At 46.7% G+C, this 25,378-nt stretch overlaps 1 protein-coding gene across 2 annotated transcripts in view; it reads right to left on the reverse strand.

The window, feature by feature from the left end:
• The window catches only part of OSBPL6 (oxysterol binding protein like 6), a 334,312-nt gene that overhangs the window by 45,969 nt on the left and 262,965 nt on the right, over positions 1–25,378 (reverse strand). For both annotated transcript variants that reach the window (XM_068245435.1, XM_068245434.1), the window contains 3 exons: positions 19,255–19,420; positions 13,693–13,823; positions 7,735–7,842 (listed from right to left, as the gene is read on the reverse strand). In XM_068245435.1, coding sequence (XP_068101536.1) covers positions 7,735–7,842; positions 13,693–13,823; positions 19,255–19,420 — 405 coding nt within the window. The remainder of the gene's footprint in view (positions 1–7,734; positions 7,843–13,692; positions 13,824–19,254; positions 19,421–25,378) is intronic.

Here is a 25,378-nt window from a genome sequence, read left to right on the forward strand (position 1 = left end):
CAGGGTTAGCCTACAAAGACTACATACCTGTGTTTCCCCAAAAATAAGACTCTGTCTTATATTATTTTTTGCTCAAAAAGTTGTGCTTGGCCTTATTACAGAGGATGCCTTATATTTCTATCAGGAAGTGTCTCTCAGCAGAACATTTCCTGTTCCTTTGTACTGTGCTGTCCCTGTCCCTGGATTTGAAGGTATGCTACTGTACTGATCAGGCACCTGCCCTGTCACACTGCCATCTCTGCACACTGCTGAGGTGACAAGACCGATCAGCACTGCACTGTGGTGTCCCGCTTGCTGGCTGCCTCTTCCTCCTGTGTAATGCTCTGATCATTTGATATCACAGCTGATAACCTTACTGTGTGCTGGGATGACAGGACTGGTGCCCAACTGGCACTGCACTGCTGTGTCCCAGCTTGCTGGCCTCATCTTCCTCCTCTTTAACTTTTGCTAGGGCTTAATTTCGGGGTAGGGCTTATATTTCAAGCATGCTCAAAATTTCAACTAGAGCTTATTTCCAGGGTAGGTTTTATTTTCAGGGAAAGAGGGTATTAACATGAACCCTCTGCACACTGAAAATCACACAAGAATCACTATATAAACAGCAATAAAGGTGCTGCAACAATGGTTTAAAGCAGGAAACAGTAGTTCACAAGAAACTGACATTTGATCATTCTGATAAATACCACACTTTTTTTCCAGTGTTCAGTCACTTCTGGTGCTGGGGTAACAAGACCGTATCTAACATGGAAAGCAAACCAATAAAGCTTCATACCTTTATAAACAGCATTTCTCTAGCTGCCTAACATATATAGCGAGCCCAATTCACCATTCAGCTCAACCATTTTACGGGAACAATACACAGGTTCAGCTCATCCCACATATACAGTACCAATAGGATAGGAGCAGAACTGGGAGATGGAAAAGTACAACAAACTTGCACTCATCACCCAAGGGTACCTAATGACTTCAACTTAAAAATGCCCTTGGGCGACGAGTACAGATATGTTTTTTGCTTGGCCTACCGAAGCATAAAGAAATGATTTGCATGATTAAACTTGCTCTCCTGAAGAGACGCTTTGCAAATTTGTTTTTGGACACACGCTGGAAGTGATGACTTGAAATTAGCTTCTATTCCAAGGTAATAGTGCACTTTGCAAGAATTCAGTTGTCCTTGCGGAACAATCGATTGTAGTAAAATACATTGCAGGTTCTTGCCGAGTTTATATATATAGGAACAGGATGAAAAAAAGAAAAGCTATCCTCAGTGTAGAGGGCATAATGTTGTGCTCATTTTAAATGGCGTTCTAGAACTCCAAGGGGTGGATTCATAAAAGTGCACTACAAGTGCATGCTAAGCACACTACGCGCGGTCATGCTGCTTAGCCTGCATTCCTAGGTTATGTGCACTGTTTACTAAGTTATGCGTGCTCCTTTAACTGCCGTGCACTGTGAAGTAGCGCGACCAAGATACTTTACTAGAGCAGCCACTACATTAATTAACGTAGCAGTGGCCAGGCTAGAGAAGTATTGCTGTCGCGCTACTTCACAGCACACAGCAGGTAAAGGAGCACGCATAACTTAGTGAACAGCGCATGTAACTTGGGAACGCACGCTATGCAGCATGACCGCACGTAGTGTGCGCATGTTGCTTTTTATGAATCAACCCCATTATAAGAGGTTTGCTAGTCTGGACATGTCAGATGGTCATAGTCATCAATTAACTTTCAGGGCTCGTTTCCACTAGGGCGAATCCGCATGCGGGCACTGCATGCGGATTCGCATAGTTAATGTTAGTGGATGGGGCTGTTTCCACCTGTGCGGCGTGCGGGAGCGATTTGGCGGCGGGCCAAATCTGCACGGCGGGACCCGCAGAATTCGCCTGCGTCGGGAATCCGTGCGAATCGCCGCTAATGTATTTAATAGTAAAAACGCATGCGTTTGTTACATGCGTTTTTACCCGCGATTTCGCGTGCGATTTCGCACCCTTCTCAATGTTATTTTGCCCTGGCAGTGTCATGGTTAATTTCGCATGGCACCCTGCCATGCGAAATCGCACGCGAAATCGCGGGTAAAACGCATGCGGAAACGCACCCGCATGCGTTTTTACAAGCGTCGGAATGCCGGCGAAATCGCGTCGCACTAGTGGAAACGGGCCCTTAGACACATGGCTTTCCTGCTTAACCAGTAAACCTGCAATTCTCAAATTAAATGCATACCACAACCGCCAAAGAGCTCCCACCACCCAAAGCCTGCGCACACCCACCACAGAGCCCCTACTGGCCAAAGCCTGCACACACCTGCCACAGAGCCCCTACTGGCCAAAGCCTGCACACACCTGCCACAGAGCCCCTACTGGCCAAAGCCTGCACACACCCGCCACAAAGCCCCTGCTTGCCAACGCCTGCAGACACCCACCACAGAGTCCTTACTGGCCGAAGTCTACACAAACCCACCACAAAGCCCCTACTGGCAAAAGCCTGCACACACTCGCCACAGAGCCCCTACTGGGTAAAGCCTGCACACACCCGCCACAGAGCCACTACTAGCCAAAGCCTGCACACACCCGCCACAGAGCCACTACTAGCCAAAGCCTGCACACACCTGCCACAGAGCCACTGCTGGCTAAAGCCTGCACACACCCGCCACAGAGCCACTGCTGGCCAAGGCCTGCACACACCCGCCACAGAGCCACTACTGGCCAAAGCCTGCACATACCCACCACAGAGCCCCTGCTGGCCAAAGCCTGCACATACCCACCACAGAGCCCCTGCTTATCAAATCCTGCACACACCTGCCACAGAGCCCCTGCTTACCAAAGCCTGCACATACCCACCGAAGAGCCACTGCTTGCCAAACCTTGAACATGCCACTACCACCCAAATTCCACATGCGCAAATGCAAACCAAATCCAGTAGGTGACAGTTGTGGTGTGCGGGCACAGGTGCGTCCCTAAATCCATGCATACGTACATCCTCTGCATAATATTATAAATATACACCTACTTGTACAATAGCTGTACAGGTACAAAGATTAATTGCATGAAAATCGCCTGCTCCATCATTACAAACAGGTTCAGCCAAAGGGGAGCGTGGGTGTAAGTGAAGATGCAAGAAAGAGCGCTGCACATGACAAGGTACAACATGGAAGATTTATCTTTGGCAAACCTCTTTCCCGTCCTACCTGCTAGAGTTTACAATGCTAAAGTCATTATGTCCCTACTGGCCAAAGCCTACACACACCCACCACAAAGCCCTACTGGCAAAAGCCTGCGCACACCCACCACAGAGCTCCTGCTTGCCAAAGCCTGCACACCCGCCACAGAGCCACTGCTGGCCAAAGCCTGCACACACCCGCCACAGAGCCACTGCTGGCCAAAGCCTACGCACACCCGCCACAGAGCCACTGCTGGCCAAAGCCTGCACATGCGTACGAGAGATAGCGGCGCTGGAGACTTGGGCGCAGGATTCAGCCGGCATATGGCTGATCCTGCTGCCGCACAAGTCCCAGCCGTATTAAATACTATTCCCCCTTCAGGCCGCCATGGATAGTGGGGAATGAAATAATTCGGCTTCCAGCAATTGCTGGAAGCCGAATTATTATGTTTTAAAAGTAACTTCAGCTCCGTCTTCTGATGGCACTGAAGTTACTCCCTGTGCCTGCTATAGCTGTAATTCCTATTATGGCCTATGGTGGCGCGCACTGCGCCCAAATCTCCTGCACATACCCGCCACAGAGCTCCTGCTTGCCAATGCCTGCACACACCCGCCACAGAGTCCCTACTGGCCAAAGCCTGCACTCACCCGCCACAGAGTCCCTACTGGCCAAAGCCTGCACACACCCACCACAGAGCCACTGCTGGCTAAAGCCTGCACACACCCGCCACAGAGTCCCTACTGGCCAAAGCCTGCACACACCCGCCACAGAGCCCCTGCTAGCCAAAGCCTGCACACACCCGCCACAGAGCCCCTGCTAGCCAAAGCCTGCACACACCCGCCACAGAGCCCCTGCTAGCCAAAGCCTGCACACACCTGCCACAGAGCCACTGCTGGCCAAAGCCTGCACACACCCGCCACAGAGCCCCTGCTGGCCAAAGACTGCACATGCCCACCACATAGCACCTACTGGCCAAAGCCTGCACACACCCGCCACAGAGCCCCGGCTGGCCAATGCCTGCACACACCCGCCATAGAGTCCCTACTGGCCAAAGCCTGCACACACCCGCCACAGAGTCCCTACTGGCCAAAGCCTGCACACACCCGCCACAGAGTCCCTACTGGCCAAAGCCTGCACACACCCACCACAGAGCCACTGCTGGCTAAAGCCTGCACACACCCGCCACAGAGCCCCTGCTAGCCAAAGCCTGCACACACCTGCCACAGAGCCACTGCTGGCCAAAGCCTGCATACACCCACCACAGAGCTTCTGCTTGCCAAAGCCTGCACACACACACCACAGAGCCCCTACTGGCCAAAGCCTGCACACACCCACCACAGAGCCCCTGCTGGCCAAAGACTGCACATGCCCACTACAGGGCACCTACTGGCCAAAGCCTGCACACACCCGCCACAGAGCCCCTACTGGCCAAAGCCTGCATACACCTGCCACAGAGCCACTGCTGGCCAAAGCCTGCACACACCCGCCACAGAGCACCTACTGGCCAAAGTCTGCACACTCCCGCCACAGAGCTCCTGCTTGCCAAAGCCTGCACACACCCACCACAGAGCTCCTGCTTGCCAAAGCCTGCACACACACACCACAGAGCCCCTACTGGCCAAAGCCTGCACACACCCACCACAGAGCCCCTGCTGGCCAAAGACTGCACATGCCCACCACAGAGCACCTACTGGCCAAAGCCTGCACACACCTGCCACAGAGCCCCTACTGGCCAAAGCCTGCATACACCTGCCACAGAGCCACTGCTGGCCAAAGCCTGCACACACCCGCCACAGAGCACCTACTGGCCAAAGTCTGCACACACCCACCACAGAGCTCCTGCTTGCCAAAGCCTGCACACACCCGCCACAGAGCCCCTGCTGGCCAAAGACTGCACATGCCCACCACAGAGCACCTACTGGCAAAAGCCTGCACACACCCGCCACAGAGCCCCGGCTGGCCAAAGCCTGCACACACCCGCCACAGAGCCCCGGCTGGCCAAAGCCTGCACACACCCGCCACAGAGCCCCGGCTGGCCAAAGCCTGCACACACCCGCCACAGAGCCCCGGCCCCCTACTGGCCAAAACCTGCACACACCCGCCGCAGAGTCGCTGCTTGAGATAGCCTGCACATGCCACTACCACCCCAATTCCACATGTGCAAATGCAAACCAAATCCTGCCCATAATTCAAGTGTAGTAGGTGACAGTTGTGGTGTGCGGGCACAGGTGTGTCCCCAAATCCATGCATACTTACATCCTCTGCATAATATTATAAATATACGCCTACTTGTACAATAGCTGTACAGGTACAAAGATTAATTGCATGAAAACCGCCTGCTCCATCATTACAAACAGGTTCAGCCAAAGGTGAGCGTGGGTGTAAGTGGAGATGCAAGAAAGAGCGCCGCACATGACAAGGTACAACATGGAAGATTTATCTTTGGCAAACCTCTTTCCCGTCCTACCCACTAGAGTTTACAATGCCAAAGTCATTATGCGTTCAAAGGCGATCTTGGCAATTGTGGAAGATAATGATGGAGACTAATGAGGCTTATGAGAAAAGCTAACTCCCAGGCAGCTTTTTTTTTTCTAGCAAGCCGATTATCATCACAGAGCAGTCACAGTAACGATGATACGTACTGCAATTATGCTGTCAATATTGCTTAGGCACTGCCACTTGTGGAAGAGCAGCAGGCAATGTAAGGAGACCAGATCCTTAAAGCTACTCTAAAACCCTCTTCCTAATTCTGAAGAAGTAGTGTCATCAGTGAAGTCATCCCAGAAGAACTGCAGCTATGTAGGCGATTGTAGATCTAAGGAAAGTAAATAAAGACTGAAATTCAACTGGACTTCTTATTTAAACCTTCCAGAAGACATTTATTATCACTCCTAGTCTTCTTATTTAATCATGGTCAGTCCATTACAATCCTAGCAGACAAAGATTTGAGTGTTGATTAAGAGTAAAGTAAATAGAGAGAGTGATGAAACCAAGAAAGAGGAAAAATGAAAGCAACCAAAAACCAGGCCTTAAAAAAACAAAGATGGGGAGGAATGGAGGAAGATCAAGTGCCAACTGCCTCTCCTCTGTCTACACAGCCAACTAGCACTGCATCTCTCTCCTGCTTAGATAGCCAACTAGCAATGAGACCCTCTGCCTGCAAAGGCAACTAGCACTTAGCCTGTTTACTGCCTACACAGCCAACCAATGAACACTAAAGGTAGCCATACACTAGTCGATTTGCCATTAGATCGACCAACTGACAGATCCCCATCTGATCGAATCTGATCAGAGAGGGATCGTATGGCTGCCTTTACTGCAAACAGATTGTGAATCGATTTCAGCATGAAACCGATCACAATCTGTTGAGCTGCTCCTGCCGCCTGTCCCCCCCCCCCCCCAGTATACATTACCTGAAGCTGGCTCCGGGGCCTCTTCTCCACGCTGCACGGCATCCCAGCATCCCGCACCGCATCCCAGCGTACACTGTGTCACTCCGTGACCAGGAAGTTCAAATAGAGCGCCCTCTATTTGAACTTCCTGGTCACTGGAGTGACACAGGAAGGTAATGTACGCTGGGATGAAAGCAGGAACAGAGCGGTGCAGCGCGGAGAAGATGCCCGGGAGCCAGCGTCAGGTAATGTAAACCTGTATCGGATCGGCCGCCGCTAGCGACGCGCTCCCTACCTGCGGGCGATCGACGGTAATTACCCGCACGGCGCGATCGACGGACCGATCCGATTTCGGGAGGAAATCGGATCGGCGGGTGCGTTTAGCGCGAACGATTGGCAGCAGATTCGATCCCAGTGATCGAATCTGCTGTCGAAATGGCGGCAAATCGGGCCAGTGTATGGCCAGCTTAAGCCCTCTTCCTCTGCCTACATAGCCAACTAGCAACAAGCCCTAACCCCCTACTCTCGTTTGATAACGGGATGCATTTTGCAGTTATCGTGGAAAAAATGATCCCGTTATCTATAGGGAGCAGTTCTGACATGCACACATAACTTCCTGTCAGTTTACCCGTTGATCTGAAGGGAAATTGAATTGTATGTACCTAGCATTAGAAATGCGTGCAAAGCACTGTTCAATGCAATAATAGTGTGCTGCAGCATTGCCTAGATTGTAAGCACCGGTTTTCGGCTTTGCCCTGCACCCAAATTTCCCATCGTTGTTTTTGCATGTATGCTGTAAGCACTACCATGTATCGGTTAGAATTATCTTGTTAAAGGACCGCTATCGCAAAAAAAGTAGGCAGTTAAAATCTGAAAGAACCGACAGGTTTTGGGTCAGTCCATCTCCTCATGGGGGAATCTCGGGGTTTTCTTTGTTTTCAACAGCATTTCTTTAACTACCAAAATAGTAAGATACCAGCCAGCCTCCTTACTCACTTGCACACTATTTTGTCAGTTAGACTTTGCAACTGCTGTTCAGGAAATGCTGCTGAAAACAACGAAAACCCTGAGAATCCCCCATAAGGAGATCGACTGGCCCAAAATCTGTTGGTTCTGTCAGATTTTAACTGCCTACTTTTTTTTGGGATAGTGGTCCTTTAAATCTTGATACAGATAAGAAAATAATTACCTCATCTGGACTTGTTATAATGTTTACATTGACAACCTGGTCACAGATAACGGACTCTGAATGTATTCTGTTCAGTCGGCTCCGCAGTTCAGAATTTTGGTTGAGGGCCTGTAAAGCAAAACAATGCAATCATTTTCCATATGAGTCTCAGTCAAGTTATAAAACTTTGCTTAGTACAAGTTTGTGACACACAGAATACTTGGATTAGAATAGGTTGACATTTCAGCACTGTTATACAACAGCAGTGTGAGAATCTCGAGCTCCTACTGGAAAATAGTGTAAAACTTCCTTTTTGGACCAAAAAAAAATCATTGTATGGAGACATTCAGAGCCTTGATTACAGTGAGGGCGCATTCACAGTGGGACGTTGCGGTTTAATGCGACGTTAAAGTCGCAACATGTCTGCGTTGAGAGGTAACGCACTGCAAGCAGTGAGTTACCACAATTCAACAACATTTTTAACACAACTTTAACATCGCACTGTGAACGGCCCATAGGATTAGCATTGCAGTGCGGTAAGCTACGTTATAAGATTTTATAACACAGCTCCGCAACGTGGCACTGTGAATGCGACCTCAATATTAGAAAAATAGAAACTAAGAAAGTATAATAAGTAATGCTAGTTGACTATTCATTCAATGGTGGGGGAAAAGTGATTTGGTAATGGTCAATCGAAAGCACTAGAAGCAAAAAAGGCAAATACTAGGGATATTTAGTTGACCAGAAATCTAATTTTTTCATTCATATTTTATTCACACCCCCATGATTTATTACGCACAAATTCACAAGACCACCCACAATGAAACAGATAATTAGGGTGCAAAGAGCGCCTGGGAAGTTTAGGTGTCACCATAAAATGCATGAGTGCCGGCATGAAGAGGTTAAAATAGAGAAATACTGGCTATAGCCAGAACTTTGGAGCGGGGAGCTCCGGATAAAAATAGCGGAACTCCGTAGGAATGGTGGGCATGCTGGGAACATTAGTTCATTGGAGTTTGGCAACACTGGGGGTGGGCCACTCTGGGGTCACCATATCAGTGGGTGACACCGGAGTCTTGTGTAGTGGCTTTTGTCCACTGTGCCGGAGCTCCCCCCAGCTGGACAGTAATGCAGAGCACTGAGGGAGCAAAAGCCATGCACTGTTATCTCACCTGCATGCCGGAGTCCAGCGATGTCTGTCCTGCTGTCACCGCTCAGCTTGTCCCCTAGTGGAGGCATCTTTTTCTGCACTTGTGTAATTGTGGGATGCAGGAAGACATGCCACGTGATGGAGGAACTGAGCGGTGACAGGCAGACACAGCAGGGGAGACAACAGAGCCCGGCTTCTGCTCAGGCAATACTCTGCTTTGCTGTACTTTGTGAAGTTTCCCCCATGCCTTACATATTAACCCCCACCTTTGCCTCCCCATACCTACACCTAACACTTACCTCCCCTATAACTACACCTAACACTAACCTCCCCTATAACTACACCTAACACTAACCTCCCCTATAACTACACCTAACACTAACCTCCCCTATAACTACACCTAACACTAACCTCCCCTATAACTACACCTAACACTAACCTCCCCTATAACTACACCTAACACTAACCTCCCCTTTAACTACACCTAACACTAACCTCCCCTATAACTACACCTAACACTAACCTCCCCTATAACTACACCTAACACTAACCTCCCCTATAACTACACCTAACACTAACCTCCTTGGACCTGCTTGAACTTTTAAAGCCTCATACACACATGCCTGACTAAAGTAGGCTGAGGTGGCTGATAAGGACTGCCTCAGCGGATTGTCAGGCATATGTACGTTGACCCCTGACCGCCAATCTGCAAGCAATCTCCCGGCACAGATCAACTTGGCCGAGTGACGGCAAAATACTTTGTGCACGTCGCTCCCTCGCCCCTTGCGTAATGGCACCCATGTGACGCTCCTTTGTCTCCCAGCGTAGCAACAGAACGCATTGTCAGCTACACAGCTGATATGCCTCTGTACAGACTGGCCCAGTGATGTCCCCCAAGGGGGTCAGGTCCCAATCCTCAACGGGCGACATGAGTCTAAGGTGCGTACACATCTTTAGGGATCTTTCACACTGTGCAGGATGCATTGCAATACAAAAGCAATGCTGCCGAAAAGTCACACATTAAAGCCTACAGCACAATAAAAGTATGCTTCACTGCTCCTGTAAACGCACCCATTACACGGCAAACTGTGCTGTGTGGCAAAAGCCCCATATGAATAGCACTGCATCGCAATGCTATGATGTTGTCCGTTGCAATGCTACAGACTTTGTGTGTAATGGTCCTAAACCTTACAGTAGCTTGGAAACCATTTTCCATTCGTTTTTTTGCTGTGTTTAATGTTTTACACCAAAGAGTTCCAGATCACTTTAATGCTTTAAGGTGGCCACACACCATACCATTTTTTAAATATCTGTTCAATTTAAGAATTGCAATCAATTTTTCTGACTGATTGTAACATTTCAAAAATATGACCAATGTACCACATATAATGTAAGTCAATGGGCTGCATGAAAAAACGCATTTGTTTGCATTCTGCAATCTGTGTTTTAGAAAACGCAGAACTTGCTGCATATTTTTCCAAAAGGCATCTAAAACGCTGTAATGTAGGTCAATAGTGACGCAAATCTATAGCTTTAAAAAAAAAAAAAAAAAAAAAAAAAGTTTGATGATGTGTTTCCTCATCCTGTCACTTCCTAGTGATGAGCATAAAAACGCATACAAAACCCACTAAAGCACGCTTGCGATTCATAAGTTTGAAATTCAAACGTATTAAAAAGCAAGCAAAACACACGTGCAAATGTACTAAAAACGCACTTAAGACGCACATGCAGCAAAATACAACCGCCTATTGTGTTCCCAGCCTGAAACTCTGTACATGAATACTATGCCACAAATCTAAGCTTAGAAATGTGATTGACTGAAGAACTGTTCAGCTGTCAGATGTTATGTTTTCCACTTGTGCATTCTTGTTGAAGTGAAACTTTTAGATACAAGGATGATATCTTAATAAATCTCTTGGATTATTCACATTTCAGTGGCAGTAGGTCAGTCTAAATGTTTATAATGCAATAATATCTTTAATTGAATTAATATCCCCCTTAAAATACACCAGTACCACCAATGAAACCTTTATGCTCCATCATTTCAGAGCTATTCCAGCACGATAATTTTTATCATTTATATAATTTTATGCTCCGTGGGGAAGCTGCCTTTTCAACGATTAAATCAGTTTTAATAAATAAGACCTTTCTTCAGCTGTGGCCATTCTGACAGCCAATTAAACTAAATTTGCACATTAGACACGTTCATTAACACCCAATGAAAAGGAAAATGCAAACAGAAAAAGTGCCTCTGTGATGCTTGGATAGGAAACTACAAAGCACAGTGCATGGAAGCAAACAACCAGACGTCATTAAGCAATCATTGGTTGCTATGGGCTGTGACAATTTGAAAATGCTTTTCGGTACTTATCCGTTAGCCGGGCGCATCCGGCAGGTGGCGCTAATTACTATTCCCCCTCCAGGCCGACATGGATAGTAGGGAAAGATGTAACTCTGGTGGAGTTTTGTCGCCACCTAGAGGATGCGCCCGGCTAACGGATAAGTACCTGCTTTTCTTTTATTAAAGGGAACCAGAGGGCCCAGAAAAAAGATTCTATACATACCTGGGGCTTCCTCCAGCCCCATACGCACGGATCGCTCCCACGCCGCCGTCCTCCGCTTCCTGTATCCGGCGGTACCGGGCCCCGTAGTTCCGGCCAGTCGGCGGCAGCACGCGGCCAATTGTCCGCATCACAGGGGCTCCCGGCATACCCGTACGGCTGCATACTGCACAGCCGCACGCGTAAGGGTATGGAGGGAGCCCCTGCTCATGCGGACAATTGGCCACGTCCGCTGGAAGTGACGGACCCGGTACCGGCGGATCCAGGAAGCGGAGGACGGCGGCGTGGGAGCGATCTGTGCGTATGGGGCTGGAGGAAGCCCCAGGTATGTATAGAATCTTTTTTCTGGGCCCTCTGGTTTCCTTTAAAAGGAATGTGATTGTAAGAACATATTTTTCTAATTTTTACATTATCTGGAAGTTAAAGAGACTCCGTAACAAAAATTGCATCCTGTTTTTTATCATCCTACAAGTTCAAAAAGCTATTCTAATGTGTTCTGGCTTACTGCAGCACTTTATACTATCACTGTCTCTGTAATAAATCAATGTATCTTTCCCCTGTCAGACTTGTCGGCCTGTGTCAAGAAGGCTGCCAAGTTCTTCAGTGTTGTGGTTCTGCTATGAACTCCCCCTTCCAGGCCCCTCTATGCACACTGCCTGTGTGTTATTTAGGATTAGAGCAGCTTCTCTCTTCTCTCTTATCTTTTACAAGCTGGATAAATCGTCCTCTGAGCTGGCTGGGCTTTCACATACTGAAGAATTACAGACAAGGGCAAAGCTGTTTGCAGGAAGAAAGAAGCAGCCTGAAACTTCAGTGCATGAGAACAGGGGGAAAGAAACACACAAATGATCTCTTGAGATTCAAAAGGAAGGCTGTATACAGCCTGCTTGTGTATGGATGTATTTTCTATGTGTGGACATACTGTACATCAACCTACTTCCTGTTTTGGTGGCCATTTTGTTTGTTTATAAACAAACTTTTTAAAACTGGTTTTAACCACTTATAATGCGGCAAGGAGCGGCGAAATTGTGTCAGAGGGTAATAGGAGATGTCCCCTAACGCACTGGTATGTTTACTTTTGTGCGATTTTAACAATACAGATTCTCTTTAAATAAGGAACATTTACTACAAATCGAAGTTGTGTGTGTTTTATGGATTTCCATACGCTATTTCAAATTAAAACACAATATTAATTTAGTGCCGAGTTATATTAGCCAATGACCGACATGGAAATCTCAACTGATCTGGAATTTGATTGGCTTAATTCCTCACATTAGGACACCATGTACTTAGTACAGGTAGTCCCCAAATTACCAACGACTCGCCAATACGAATGGCCCGAAAATGCAAAATATGATTCCGTAATGTTGATAGTACTTTTTCAGCCACTTTTTGATATTTTTTCAATTGCAAAGTGCTGGAATGTTATTTTGAAGAGAGGATGAAAAATTATCATCTAGGAGAAAAAAAATGTAATTGCATATGGGCCTGTGGGCCTGATCCAACAATTATTTTGAGTATTTTCTTACTTGCTGGTGGCTTAAAGGGCATTTTATTGATAAGATATGAAATGTCCCCCAGGAGAAAACAGGACAAAATGTGCAAGATTCTAGAAGAAGCCTCTGACGAAGCAGGGAGACCTGCGAAACGGCTGTCAGGCCGTCCTTTTGTTTTCTCTGATGTATACCTTACTGTACCTGTTGGATTAAAATTTTCACTGAAGCAGCAGACTGGTGCCAGAGCTACTTTTCTTCCAGAATCTTGGATGTATGATCTACTTGGTGGTGAGCACAGTCCATTCAGTTTATTAATCCAACTGCTGTATATCCAGCAAGCTCTGAGTGCCAGTCACCTCTGTATCTCCTGACTATTATATTACAGGACAAAACGTGAGTTGGATCGGACCCAGTGTCTTGTAATTGATTTGTAAGTCTGTGATTAGCTGGTTGTGATTGTATAATAATTCTGCATACTATTCTATTCCACATGATTTTTCTGCCTCTCTGCCACCAACTCTTCAGATTTTCTGTAAAGTTCACAAAGACTTTTAGTTATTTATGCGGCGTTTAACGTCTTTATCAATGTGAAGCACTAGATGAGAAAATGTTTGCGGAGCTTCAGATCTTTTGTGATCACAACTTTTAATTTAAACCTGTACCTCGTTGTTCTTTCCACTCAGCATATGGTGAAAGTTTAGAAGAGCTCTTACCAATTAGTTTCCCTGGAATTGATGTGGAAAGGCGTCTTGTACCTCCAGATTAAACGTACCTGAGAAAGAGACTGTCTGAGGCGTACAATCTGTGTACTGTGGCCGCTGTAGTCCTGCTCGGATACCATCTGCTTCATCTTTTCCTTCTCAATGGCAATTGTGTTATAGGCAGATTTCAGTAGAGCGTGAACTGAAAATGGCAAACAAGTTAATAAAGATGTGACTGTTCTGACAGTTACAAAAAATTACCAATAAAGCAGAGTCTACTGCTCAGAGTCACCATTCAGTAAAACTTACTACAGTTTTTATCTAGGGAGTATGCAAGCTTTCTCTGATCGCACTGTGACCTTTTGGCAATAATAATTTTTTTCTTTTGAGAAGGTAAAGCCCTGTACAGACACTAGATCTGTACGGACAAAAATAATGGTTTATAATATACTGTGGCAGCACACAGTGAAAATAGGGTGTATGCACAAAAGGACAGCACAAATAAAATGTGCAGACAGTGCAAGGAAATTTGAATGGGAGGTATGCAAACATCATAATACAGCCTACATAGTTTCTATAAAGATGGCCACCAACAATACAATTTGTAGAATGATCGTTTACTGATGATTATTCGTATGACTGATCGGAAATGATTGTTTGGGACCATTAATAGATAAATATCTCTTAACCAATCCGATTAATTACATTGTTCCGATTTTTGGATCCATCCCATCAATCCGATTGGATAGGAGATTTTTGTCCGTTAGAGGTCCCAAACGATCATTTCCGATTGTTCATATGAATAATCGTTCTTAAATGATCTTTCAGCAAATTGTATCGTTAGTGGCCTCTCGAGTTAAGCACACAAGGCATCCGTTGCTTGTATAATACATGCTGCATTGCCTGTATAACTCACGTTACGATAGTTGTGTAATGTACGCTACACACACTATGTGCAGTTGTGTGTATAATGTGAGTCAAACTATGTAACGTGTTGTGTAGTTTGCATAATGCCCAGTAAAACTTACTTGCGCTATGTGTGCATTTTATTATTACCAACCTTTTGTAAATATGCCACGCGAGATAAATCCAAAAGGTTCCATCAATCTGCCAGAAAGAAAGAAAACAGGGGACAACAAAAGCCCAATATAGTGTGGTATATAGGCAATCACATATGACTAATGATAAATAGAAAGGACCCCCATTAACTTGGGCAGCTAAGACAGCAACCACTAGGAGAGTGTATGAGGAATGTTTCGCCCCACCTTGGCCGCATTCAAAAGAGGTCCATGCATTTATGAGTGGTAAATTGCTTCATAAGGTTTATACAAAGCCTTAGAACCAGTAGAAGGTGAGTGTCAGGGTTATTCAGATCTTTCTGTATAAAAACAGAGAAGGTGGTGGGTACTTCTCTGGGAATTATAAATTGCTTCCTTAACCACTTCCCTAACCTGGTCATTTTTATAGTTCAGCTCAGCTCTGATTACTTTGGCAATAACTTTATAAATAATTATCACAACTAAAAGATCTATATATTGTTTTATTCAGGACAAATTAGGCTTTTTGTCGATATTTGTTTTTATCAAAGACCTTATTTTCTATGTATTTTAAAGAGAAACTGAAGTCTCTTAAAAATCCTTTTCCCCCCCCCAAAATAGTACCGTATTTAACATATTAGCCCTAACTAAACCGCCACATGACCGCCCCTGTACATTATCTAAATCCCCCCAAACTCGCCCTCCCTCTCCCCTGCAAAATCAATGACTTTCTTGGTTGTGGATTTTGCTGCCCTCTACTCTTTTGTGTGAGGCAGAGCTATGAGCTGCAGCCCTGCCTCACACGCGTCTATCAGCGTCGAATCTCCGCCTCTCCCCCCGCGCCTCTCAGTGAAGGAAGACTAAGAGGGGCGGGGGAGAGGCGGTGATCCAGGCTGACAGACACGCTGAGAGGAAGAGCTGCGGCTCATAGCACTGCCTCTCACGGAAGCGCTGCCCGGATTGCCCCCCCCCCCCCCCCCCCCCCCCCGGGAGTTTGGGGGGATTTAGATGTACAGCAGCGGGGATGCGGCGGTTTAGTTAGGGCTAATATGTTGGGGGGGAAAAATATTTTGGGGGAAAAAAAGGATTTTTAAGAGACTTCAGAGTCTCTTTAAAAGGAAAATAAGGAAAAAAGTGATAAAAAAAACACAATTTATCCACTTTCATACATTATAGCTTTAATGTAAATAGCTTCTATTGTACATTAAACTCACACATTTTATTTATCTACCTCTCCTGTTTATTTAAACAGTTAATTTGTTTTAATATGTATTAGTAACACATTGTACTGTATATACCCTACTCTTGTTACTTCTGTCTGCTCCTGGAACGTTTAATGCTGGGAATACACGGGTCAATTCTGGCGCTCGATTCTGCGTCCAATCGTTTTGCCCCCTCGATTCTCTTATCATCCGCTCGTTTTTTTCATCTTTTTTCAATTCACTTCAATGACAGAACGATTGAACGGTGATCGGACATGTCGGAATTTATCTATCTAACCATCTTATCAGCTCAGAATCGACCCATGTATTCCCATCATTACACTTGTTTACACATTAATCCTGCCATTGAACTCCCTGGAAGGAAGAGAGGGGTCGACGAAACCCCCGCCGCAGCAGCAATGTATAAATGTGCCCCCCAATGTGTGCATTTGTACGTTACCTGTCCTGTTGCAGCCTCAGCGCGATGTCCTTAACCTCCGGGCAGCTATCTGTACACGCTACTGGCGCCTAGCGCCTGACTTCAGACGCTATGCGCAGACGTCAGATGCTATGCACCAGTAGCGTGTACAGAAAGCCGCCTGGACAGTGTTGCCATCTCATCCCTTTAATTACTGACACATATGAATTATACAGGTTTCGTGGCTAGGTAGATGAAGTTAAGGCACTGATTATGTGTAAGTAGCCCCAGAACCTGTATAACTTAGTGGTGTCAGTAATTAAAGGGATAAGTTGGCAACACTGCGCCCAGAGGTTACAGACTGCTACAGGACAGATCATGTATAATGCACACACACTAGAGGGAACATTTATGCATTGAGGGCAGCGGCGGTGCCGATTCCCTGAAGATTTCATGCTAAATTCGGACGGGAAGCGGCCTGTAGTATATGGGCAGAATCAACAAAAACACAAAATGTATCTGTAATCAGATTGGATTAGAGATAAATTTGTCTCTTTGTAGAATCTGCCCACAATTGTTAGGTCTATGGGCACCTTTATTTTCACGTCATGGGGCAGGAAGTGGTTAAAGAAATGGTTGATCGCTGTAGCAGATTTTTTCACAGATATGATCACAACTGGTTACATATGATTGCAAGGTGGATTCCTTAATTGTTTTGATTGACCTTTTCTTTCAATCTGAATGATCTTATCGAAAATTCAATTGTTCACTAAAAACTCACTGTTGACTGTGTTTAAGTCGAATCAAAAAACATCTCAGGATGGGACTGGCAAATGACTATATTGTTATATAACAAAAAAAAATAATTCTTAAAAAAAAAAAACACGCATCAGAATGCTTTAAAAATTAACAGATACCCCAGGAAGCAGACGATAAGAATTGACAAATCAAAGCTTCTACCGGCTGATCTATTTAATCAATAGCAGTGTTAATTACTCAGTGATTTGCTAGCCCAAAATTTCCCTAATGAGCAAAGCTAAGTAGCATTTTAGCAGAATTGTTCATTTGTGTATCATTACACACTTAAAAGGCGGGGGGGGGGGCACAAAAGGGACACGATGGCTGGTTGGTGGGGCCCATTTGGCGAGCTTTAAGGCAGATACACATGCCGTACTTTAGCAAACGATGGGTCCGTCAGACTCTCCTGCTGGGCGGACGTTCTGCCACCAGTAGCACCTGTGTACAAGCTGTTGGCAGAATGATAAGACTGTTTCTGACAGATCCGCTGAGCGACAGCTTGTACACACGTGCTTCTGTCGGCAGAACGTCCGATCAGCGGGAGTGTCTGATGGACCCTTCGTTTGCTAAAGTACAGCGTGTGTACATGGCTTTAGATATTTTTTTTGTCTAACTCAAGTGATAAAATTAAGGCCAACTGCTAGGAACCGAATGTAAACATTATAAACAGAACTCAGAGGCTTTAGATCAGAGGAGATTGTACAAATGATGGTGCTATTAAAAAGATGCACTAGGCTAGTTGGCAGGCATGCTTTAATCCTTGCTTGCTAGCAAATTGCTTACTAGCAAGCTGCTCCTGTGTGGACAGATCGCAGGTCTCACTTTCCAGGAAAAGTTACATAAACTGGGCTTATTTAGTCTGGAGAAAAGACACCTTAGAAAAGATCGAATTAACATGTATAAATACATCAGAGAGCAATATAAAATCTTGGCAGATGAGCTTTTTTTTCATTAAGCTTGTGCAAAGGACTAGGGGACATGATCTGCACATGGAGGAACAAAGTTTTAGCCATTTATTTAGGAAAGGGTTCTTTACAGTAAAAGTGATTAAAATGTGGAATGTATTACCACAGGAAGCAATTATGGCATACTCTATATCTATGTTTAAGGGGGGTTTATATGCTTTCCTTGCATTAAAAGACATCGATGGCTATAATTACTAGGTAATTCCTGGTGGTGTTGATCCAGGAAGGATTATTTTTCCCTTTTGGGGCTAATTGGACCATGCCTTGTAAACTTTTTTGCCTTCCTCTGGATCAAACAGGGATATGTGAGGATGCAGGCTAGTGATTTACCTTATTCTGGTTGATGGGGTAGTAAGTTTGGAGTAGCACACCTTACTGTATATTTAAGTGGGTGCGTAATCTGGGTATAATGCCACACCCATAAAGTAACAGCAAAAGTCCAAAACTGGTTTGCACGCCGTTTGATAATGCTTAAGTGTTTTTATACCTTAACCTCCCTGGCGGTAAGCCCGTGCTGAGCACGGGCTATGCCGCGCAGGAGGATTTCTCAGGCCCTGCTGGGCCGATTTGCATAATTCTTTTTTGTACACGCAGCTAGCACTTTGCTAGCTGCGTGTACTTCCCGATCGCTGCCGCTCCGCCGCTACCCGCCGCCCCCCCCCCCCCATGCGCTGCCTGGCCAATCAGTGCCAGGCAGCACTGAGGGGTGGATCGGGACTCCCTTTGACGTCACGACGTCATCCCACCCATTGCCATTGCGACGGGGGAAGCCCTGATGGAAATCACGTTCATAACGGGATTTTCGGACGGGCTTTATCGCCGGAGGTGATCGGAGAGGGTGGGGGGATGCCGTTGCACAGCCCTAGGCTAGCTACATGATTTAAAAAAAAAATTGTGCTGCACTGCCCCCTGGCGGTTTTAATTGACCGCCATGGAGGTTAAGACATCTGTCAACACAATAATTGACAATAGTATTGTCTGCACTTTCTGATGAAGAGGACCCTCCGTGGCCCCGAAACAATGGTCAATTATTGCGTTGACATATGACTTGAAGAATAAAGCATTTTCAAACGGTGTGCAAACCAATCTTGGACTTTTGTTATTTTCTGGTTGAACTTGATGGCCGTATGTCTTTCTTTAACCCAAAGAACTGCAACTATGCAGATTTGAGGTATAATATTAATTCTGTCGCTACAATATAAGTAAAGGTTACCTTTCTGTGCTAACAAGCAGAATTCTTCCTGCAGTTTGGTATAGTCAGATGCAATCTCCAGGGCATCAGCTACAGGACTCTGAGGACTCTGAAACTCCACATCTGCATAGAGGTTTGGGTTTGAGGCGTGCAGGCGCACAGGAGTCATAGAGGTGCTAAGAGGTACCTGGAAATGAACAATACAATTCTGTTAATCGGTTCATCATATTCATTCTATAAAACCTCAATAACTTTCCCAGCCTGCAGTATACTAAGTCCCATGTGATCATACTTAATAATTTCCTGTACATCTAACCTGGAAAGCACAAGAGATAGGAAACCTATTCATATTTAATTGGATAAGCATCGATTCTGACCCTGAGCGATCGCATACATTTTTCATATGCACATTCCATTTCCCTGAGGAAAAAACTACACGGGATAAAAATATATACTGTATATGTACATACATGTGGCTGGTTCAAAGTCCTCAGCGAAATTTCATAAAGCAAGCTTATTAATCAGATGAAGTACACCGAAAACAACAGATAAATTAATATGGCTGACTAGCATGTTCCCGAGACTACCTGTGATCACCATCCCCTAACGGGGTTGAAGGTTGCTTCCCTTGGATAGTACTAAGCAGATGTGAGAGACTGAAGATTTCAATACCCAGGAAGAGGCAGGAGGGCATAAAGAGAGCTGATGATTTAAATGACAACTGAAGCAAGAGGCATATAAAGGCTGCCATATTTATTTCCTTTTAAGCAATACCAGTTGCCTGGCTATCCTGCTGATCCTCTGCCTTTAATACTTCAAAGCGGAACTGAAATAAGAAAACTAACAAAGAATGTAACTTTCCCGCTGCTTCTGCCAGCCCCTTGCAGCCTTCCTGTCCCGCGCCGGTCCCCCACGATCCTCCATTCTCCCGCTGCCAGCTACTTTCAGTTCAGTCGACTCGCAACTGCTCCTGTGTGCCCCGGGCCACGTGCATCTTTCTCTGCAATAGCGTATTGCAATTTTAGCGCAAGACACTTGCGGGCGGGAAAAATACGCGGCTTGCTGTCGACTTGTACAACAGTACCGAAAGTAGCTGGCAGTGGGAGAACGGAGGATCGTGGAGGACCGGCGCGAGACAGGAAGGCTGCAAGGGGCTGGCAGAAGCAGCGGGTAAGTCAAACACTTTTTTTTTTTATTTCTGTTCTGCTTTAAAAAGAGTCTGAAGCGAGAATAAATCTCGCTTCAGACCTCATAGTTAGCAGGGGCATGTGTGCCCCTGCTAAACCGCCGCTACCGCGCCGCTAAACGGGGGTCCCTTCACCCCCAAATCCCCTCTGTGCAGCGGGGGAGGGCTTCCTGGTTGGGGCAGGGTTAACCGCCGCAGCCCTGCCCCACGCGCGTCTGTCAGCGCGCATCTCCGCCTCTCCCCCGCCCCTCTCAGTCTTCCTTCACTGAGAGGGGCGGGGGAGAGGCGGCGATGCGCCGATGATAGACACGACTGGAGGCAGGGCTGCAGCCGTTAGCCCTGCCTCCAGGAGCGACCAAGTCTGCGACCAAGTCTTGCGGGGGTGGGTTTGGGGGTGAAGGGACCCCCGTTTAGCGGCGCAATAGCGGCGGTTTAGAAGGGGCACACATGCCCCTGCTAACTATGAGCTCTGAAGAGAGATTTATTCTCGCTTCAGAGTCTCTTTAAGCCATAGCCCTTGAACAAGCATGCAGATCTGACAAGATTAGCTGCATGCTTGTTTCTGGTGTTTTTCAGACACTACACTAGCTAAATAGACCAGCAAGGCTGACAGGCAACCGGTATTGTTTAAAAGGAAATAAATATGGCAGCCTCCATAATATTCTCCCTTCAGTTGTCCTTTAACCACTTCCCGACCGCCGTATATACAATTGGCGGCCGGGAAGTGGACGCCGCAAGGACCGCCGTATTGACAATTGGCGGCGGTCCTTGTATGGGCATGGGCGGAGCGATCGCGTCATCCGTGACGCGATCCTCCGCCTCCGCCTGGCGCCGCTCACCCGCCGCAACATCCCGCCGGCCATACGGAAGCGCCGGCGGGATGTTAACCCGACGATCGCCGCATACAAAGTGTATAATACACTTTGTAATGTTTACAAAGTGTATTATACAGGCTGCCTCCTGCCCTGGTGGTCCCAATGTCCGAGGGACCACCAGGGCAGGCTGCAGCCACCCTAGTCTGCACCAAGCACACTGATTCCCCCCCCCCCCCTGCCCCATATCGCCCACAGCACCCATCAGACCCCCCCCCCCCTGCCCACCCCCCAGACCCCTGTTTGCACCCAATCACCCCCCTAATCACCCATCAATCACTCCCTGTCACTATCTGTCAACGCTATTTTTTTTTATCCCCCCCCTGCCCCTCGCTCCCTCCTGATCACCCCCCCACCCCTCAGATTCTCCCCAGACCCCCCCCCCCCCCATGTACTGTATGCATCTATCCCCCCTGATCACCTGTCAATCACCTGTCCATCACCTGTCAATCACCCGTCAATCACCCCCTGTCACTGCCACCCATCAATCAGCCCCTAACCTGCCCCTTGCGGGCAATCTGATCACCCCCCCACACCAATAGATCGCCCGCAGATCCGACATCAGATCACCTCCCAAATCCATTGTTTACATCTATTCTCTCCTCTAAACACCCACTAATTACCCATCAATCACCCATCAATCACCCCCTATCACCACCTGTCACTTTTACCTATCAGATCAGACCCTAATCTGCCCCTTGCAGGCACCCAATCACCCGCCCACACGCTCAGATTGCCCTCTGACCCCCCCTTATCAATTCACCAGTGCATTAATTACATCTGTTCTTCCCTGTAATAACCCACTGATCACCTGTCAATCACCTGCCAATCACCTATCACCCATCAATCACCCCCTGTCACCCCCTGTCACTGCCACCCATCAATCAGCCCCTAACCTGCCCCTTGCGGGCAATCTGATCACCCACCCACACCATTAGATCGCCCGCAAACCCGCCGTCAGATTACCTCCCAAATGTATTGTTTACATCTGTTAGCTTCTCTAAACACCCACTAATTACCCATCAATCACCCATCAATCACCCCCTATCACCAACCGTCACTGTTACCTATCAGATCAGACCCTAATCTGCCCCTTGCGGGCACCCAATCACCCGCCCACACGCTCAGATTGCCCTCAGACCCCCCCCCCCCCCCTTATAAATTCGCCAGTGCATTAATTACATCTGGCCTTCCCTGAACCCACTGATCACCTGTCAATCACCTGCCAATCACCTATCACCCATCAATCACCCCCTGTCACTGCCACCCAACAATCAGCCCCTAACCTGCCCCTTGCGGGCAAACTGATCACCCACCCACACCAATAGATCGCCCGCAGATCCGACATCAGATCACCACCCAAGCGCAGTGTTTCCATCTATTCTCTCCTCTAAACACCCACTAATTACCCATCAATCACCCATCAATCACCCCCTATCACCACCTGTCACTGTTACCCATCAGATCAGACCCTAATCTGCCCCTTGCAGGCACCCAATCGCCCGCCTACACGCTCAGATTGCCCTCAGACCCCCCCCTTATCAATTCGCCAGTGCAATATTTACATCTGTTCTCCCCTGTAATAACCCACTGATTACCTGTCAATCACCTATCAATCACCCATCAATCACCCCCTGTCACTGCCACCCATCAATCACCCCCTGTCACTGCCGCCCATCAATCACCCGCTGTCACTGCCACCCATCAATCAGCCCCTAACCTGCCCCTTGCGGGCAATCTGATCACCCACCCACACCAATAGATCGCCCGCAGATCCGACGTCCGATCACCTCCCAAGTGCAGTGTTTACATCTGTTCTCTACCCTAAACACCCACTAATTACCCATCAATCACCCCCTGTCACTGCTACCTATCAGATTAGACCCCTATCTGCCCCTAGGGCACTCAATCGACCCGCCCACACCCTCAGAATGCCCTCAGACCCCAGCCCTGATCACCTCGCCAGTGCATTGCTTGCATCTATTCCCCCCTCTAATCACACCTTGAGACACCCATCAATCACCTCCTGTCACCCCCTAGCACACCTACCCATCAGATCAGGCCCCAATTTGCCCCGTGTGGGCTCCTGATCACTCGGCTAAACCCTCAGATCCCCCTCAGACCCCCTTCCGATCACCTCCCCAGTGCATTGATTGCATCTATTTTCCCCTCTAACCACCCCCTGAGACACCCATCAATCACCTCCTGTCACCCCCCTAGCACTCCTATCCATCAGATCAGGCCCAATACAACCTGTCATCTAAAAGGCCACCCTGCTTATGACCGGTTCCACAAAATTCGCCCCCTCATAGACCACCTGTCATCAAAATTTGCAGATGCTTATACCCCTGAACAGTCATTTTGAGACATTTGGTTTCCAGACTACTCACGGTTTTGGGCCTGTAAAATGCCAGGGCGGTATAGGAACCCCACAAGTGACCCCATTTTAGAAAAAAAGACACCCCAAGGTATTCTGTTAGGTGTATGACGAGTTCATAGAAGATTTTATTTTTTGTCAAAAGTTAGCGGAAATTGATTTTTATTGGTTTTTTTTCACAAAGTGTCATTTTTCACTAACTTGTAACAAAAAATAAAATCTTCTATGAACTCGCCATACACCTAACGGAATACCTTGGGGTGTCTTCTTTCTAAAATGGGGTCACTTGTGGGGTTCCTATACTGCCCTTGCATTTTAGGGGCCCTAAACCGCGAGGAGTAGTCTAGAAAACAAATGCCTCAAAATGACCTGTGAATAGGACGTTGGGCCCCTTAGCGCACCTAGGCTGCAAAAAAGTGTCACACATGTGGTACCGCCGTACTCAGGAAAAGTAGTATAATGTGTTTTGGGGTGTATTTTTACACATACCCATGCTGGGTGGGAGAAATTTCTATGTAAATGGACAATTGTGTGTAAAAAAATCAAACAATTGTCATTTACAGAGATATTTCTCCCACTTAGCATGGGTATGTGTAAAAATACACCCCAAAACGCATTATACTACTTCTCCTGAGTACGGCGGTACCACTTGTGTGGCACTTTTTTTTACACCCTAAGTACGCTAAGGGGCCCAAAGTCCAATGAGTACCTTTAGGATTTCGCAGGTCATTTTGCGACATTTGGTTTCAAGACTACTCCTCACGGTTTAGGGCCCCTAAAATGCCAGGGCAGTATAGGAACCCCACAAATGACCCCATTCTAGAAAGAAGACACCCAAAGGTATTCCGTACGGAGTATGGTGAGTTCATAGAAGATTTTATTTTTTGTCACAAGTTAGCGGAAAATGACACTTTGTGAAAAAAAAAAACAATTAAAATCAATTTCCGCTAACTTGTGACAAAAAAATAAAAACTTCTATGAACTCACCATACTCCTAACGGAATACCTTGGGGTGTCTTCTTTCTAAAATGGGGTCATTAGTGGGGTTCCTGAACTGCCCTGGCATTTTAGGGGCCCTAAACCGTGAGGAGTAGTCTTGAAACAAAAATGACCTGTGAAATCCTAAAGGTACTCATTGGACTTTGGGCCCCTTAGTGCAGTTAGGGTGCAAAAAAGTGCCACACATGTGGTATCGCCGTACTCGGGAGAAGTAGTATAATGTGTTTTGGGGTGTATTTTTACACATACCCATGCTGGGTGGGAGAAATACTTCTGTAAATGACAATCTTTTGATTTTTTTTACACACAATTGTCCATTTACAGAGGTATTTCTCCCCCCCAGCATGGGTATGTGTAAAAATACACCCCAAAACACATTATACTACTTCTCCCGAGTACGGCGATACCACATGTGTGGCACTTTTTTGCACCCTAACTGCGCTAAAGGGCCCAAAGTCCAATGAGTACCTTTAGGATTTCACAGGTCATTTTGAGAAATTTCGTTTCAAGACTACTCCTCACGGTTTAGGGCCCCTAAAATGCCAGGGCAGTATAGGAACCCCACAAATGACCCCATTTTAGAAAGAAGACACCCCAAGGTATTCCGTTAGTAGTATGGCGAGTTCATAGAAGATTTTATTTTTTGTCACAAGTTAGCGGAAATTGATTTTAATTGTGTTTTTTCACAAAGTGTCATTTTCCGCTAACTTT

The sequence above is a fragment of the Hyperolius riggenbachi genome, chromosome 7 (genome assembly GCF_040937935.1).
Source record: "Hyperolius riggenbachi isolate aHypRig1 chromosome 7, aHypRig1.pri, whole genome shotgun sequence".
In the NCBI taxonomy this organism is placed as follows: Eukaryota; Metazoa; Chordata; class Amphibia; order Anura; family Hyperoliidae; genus Hyperolius; species Hyperolius riggenbachi.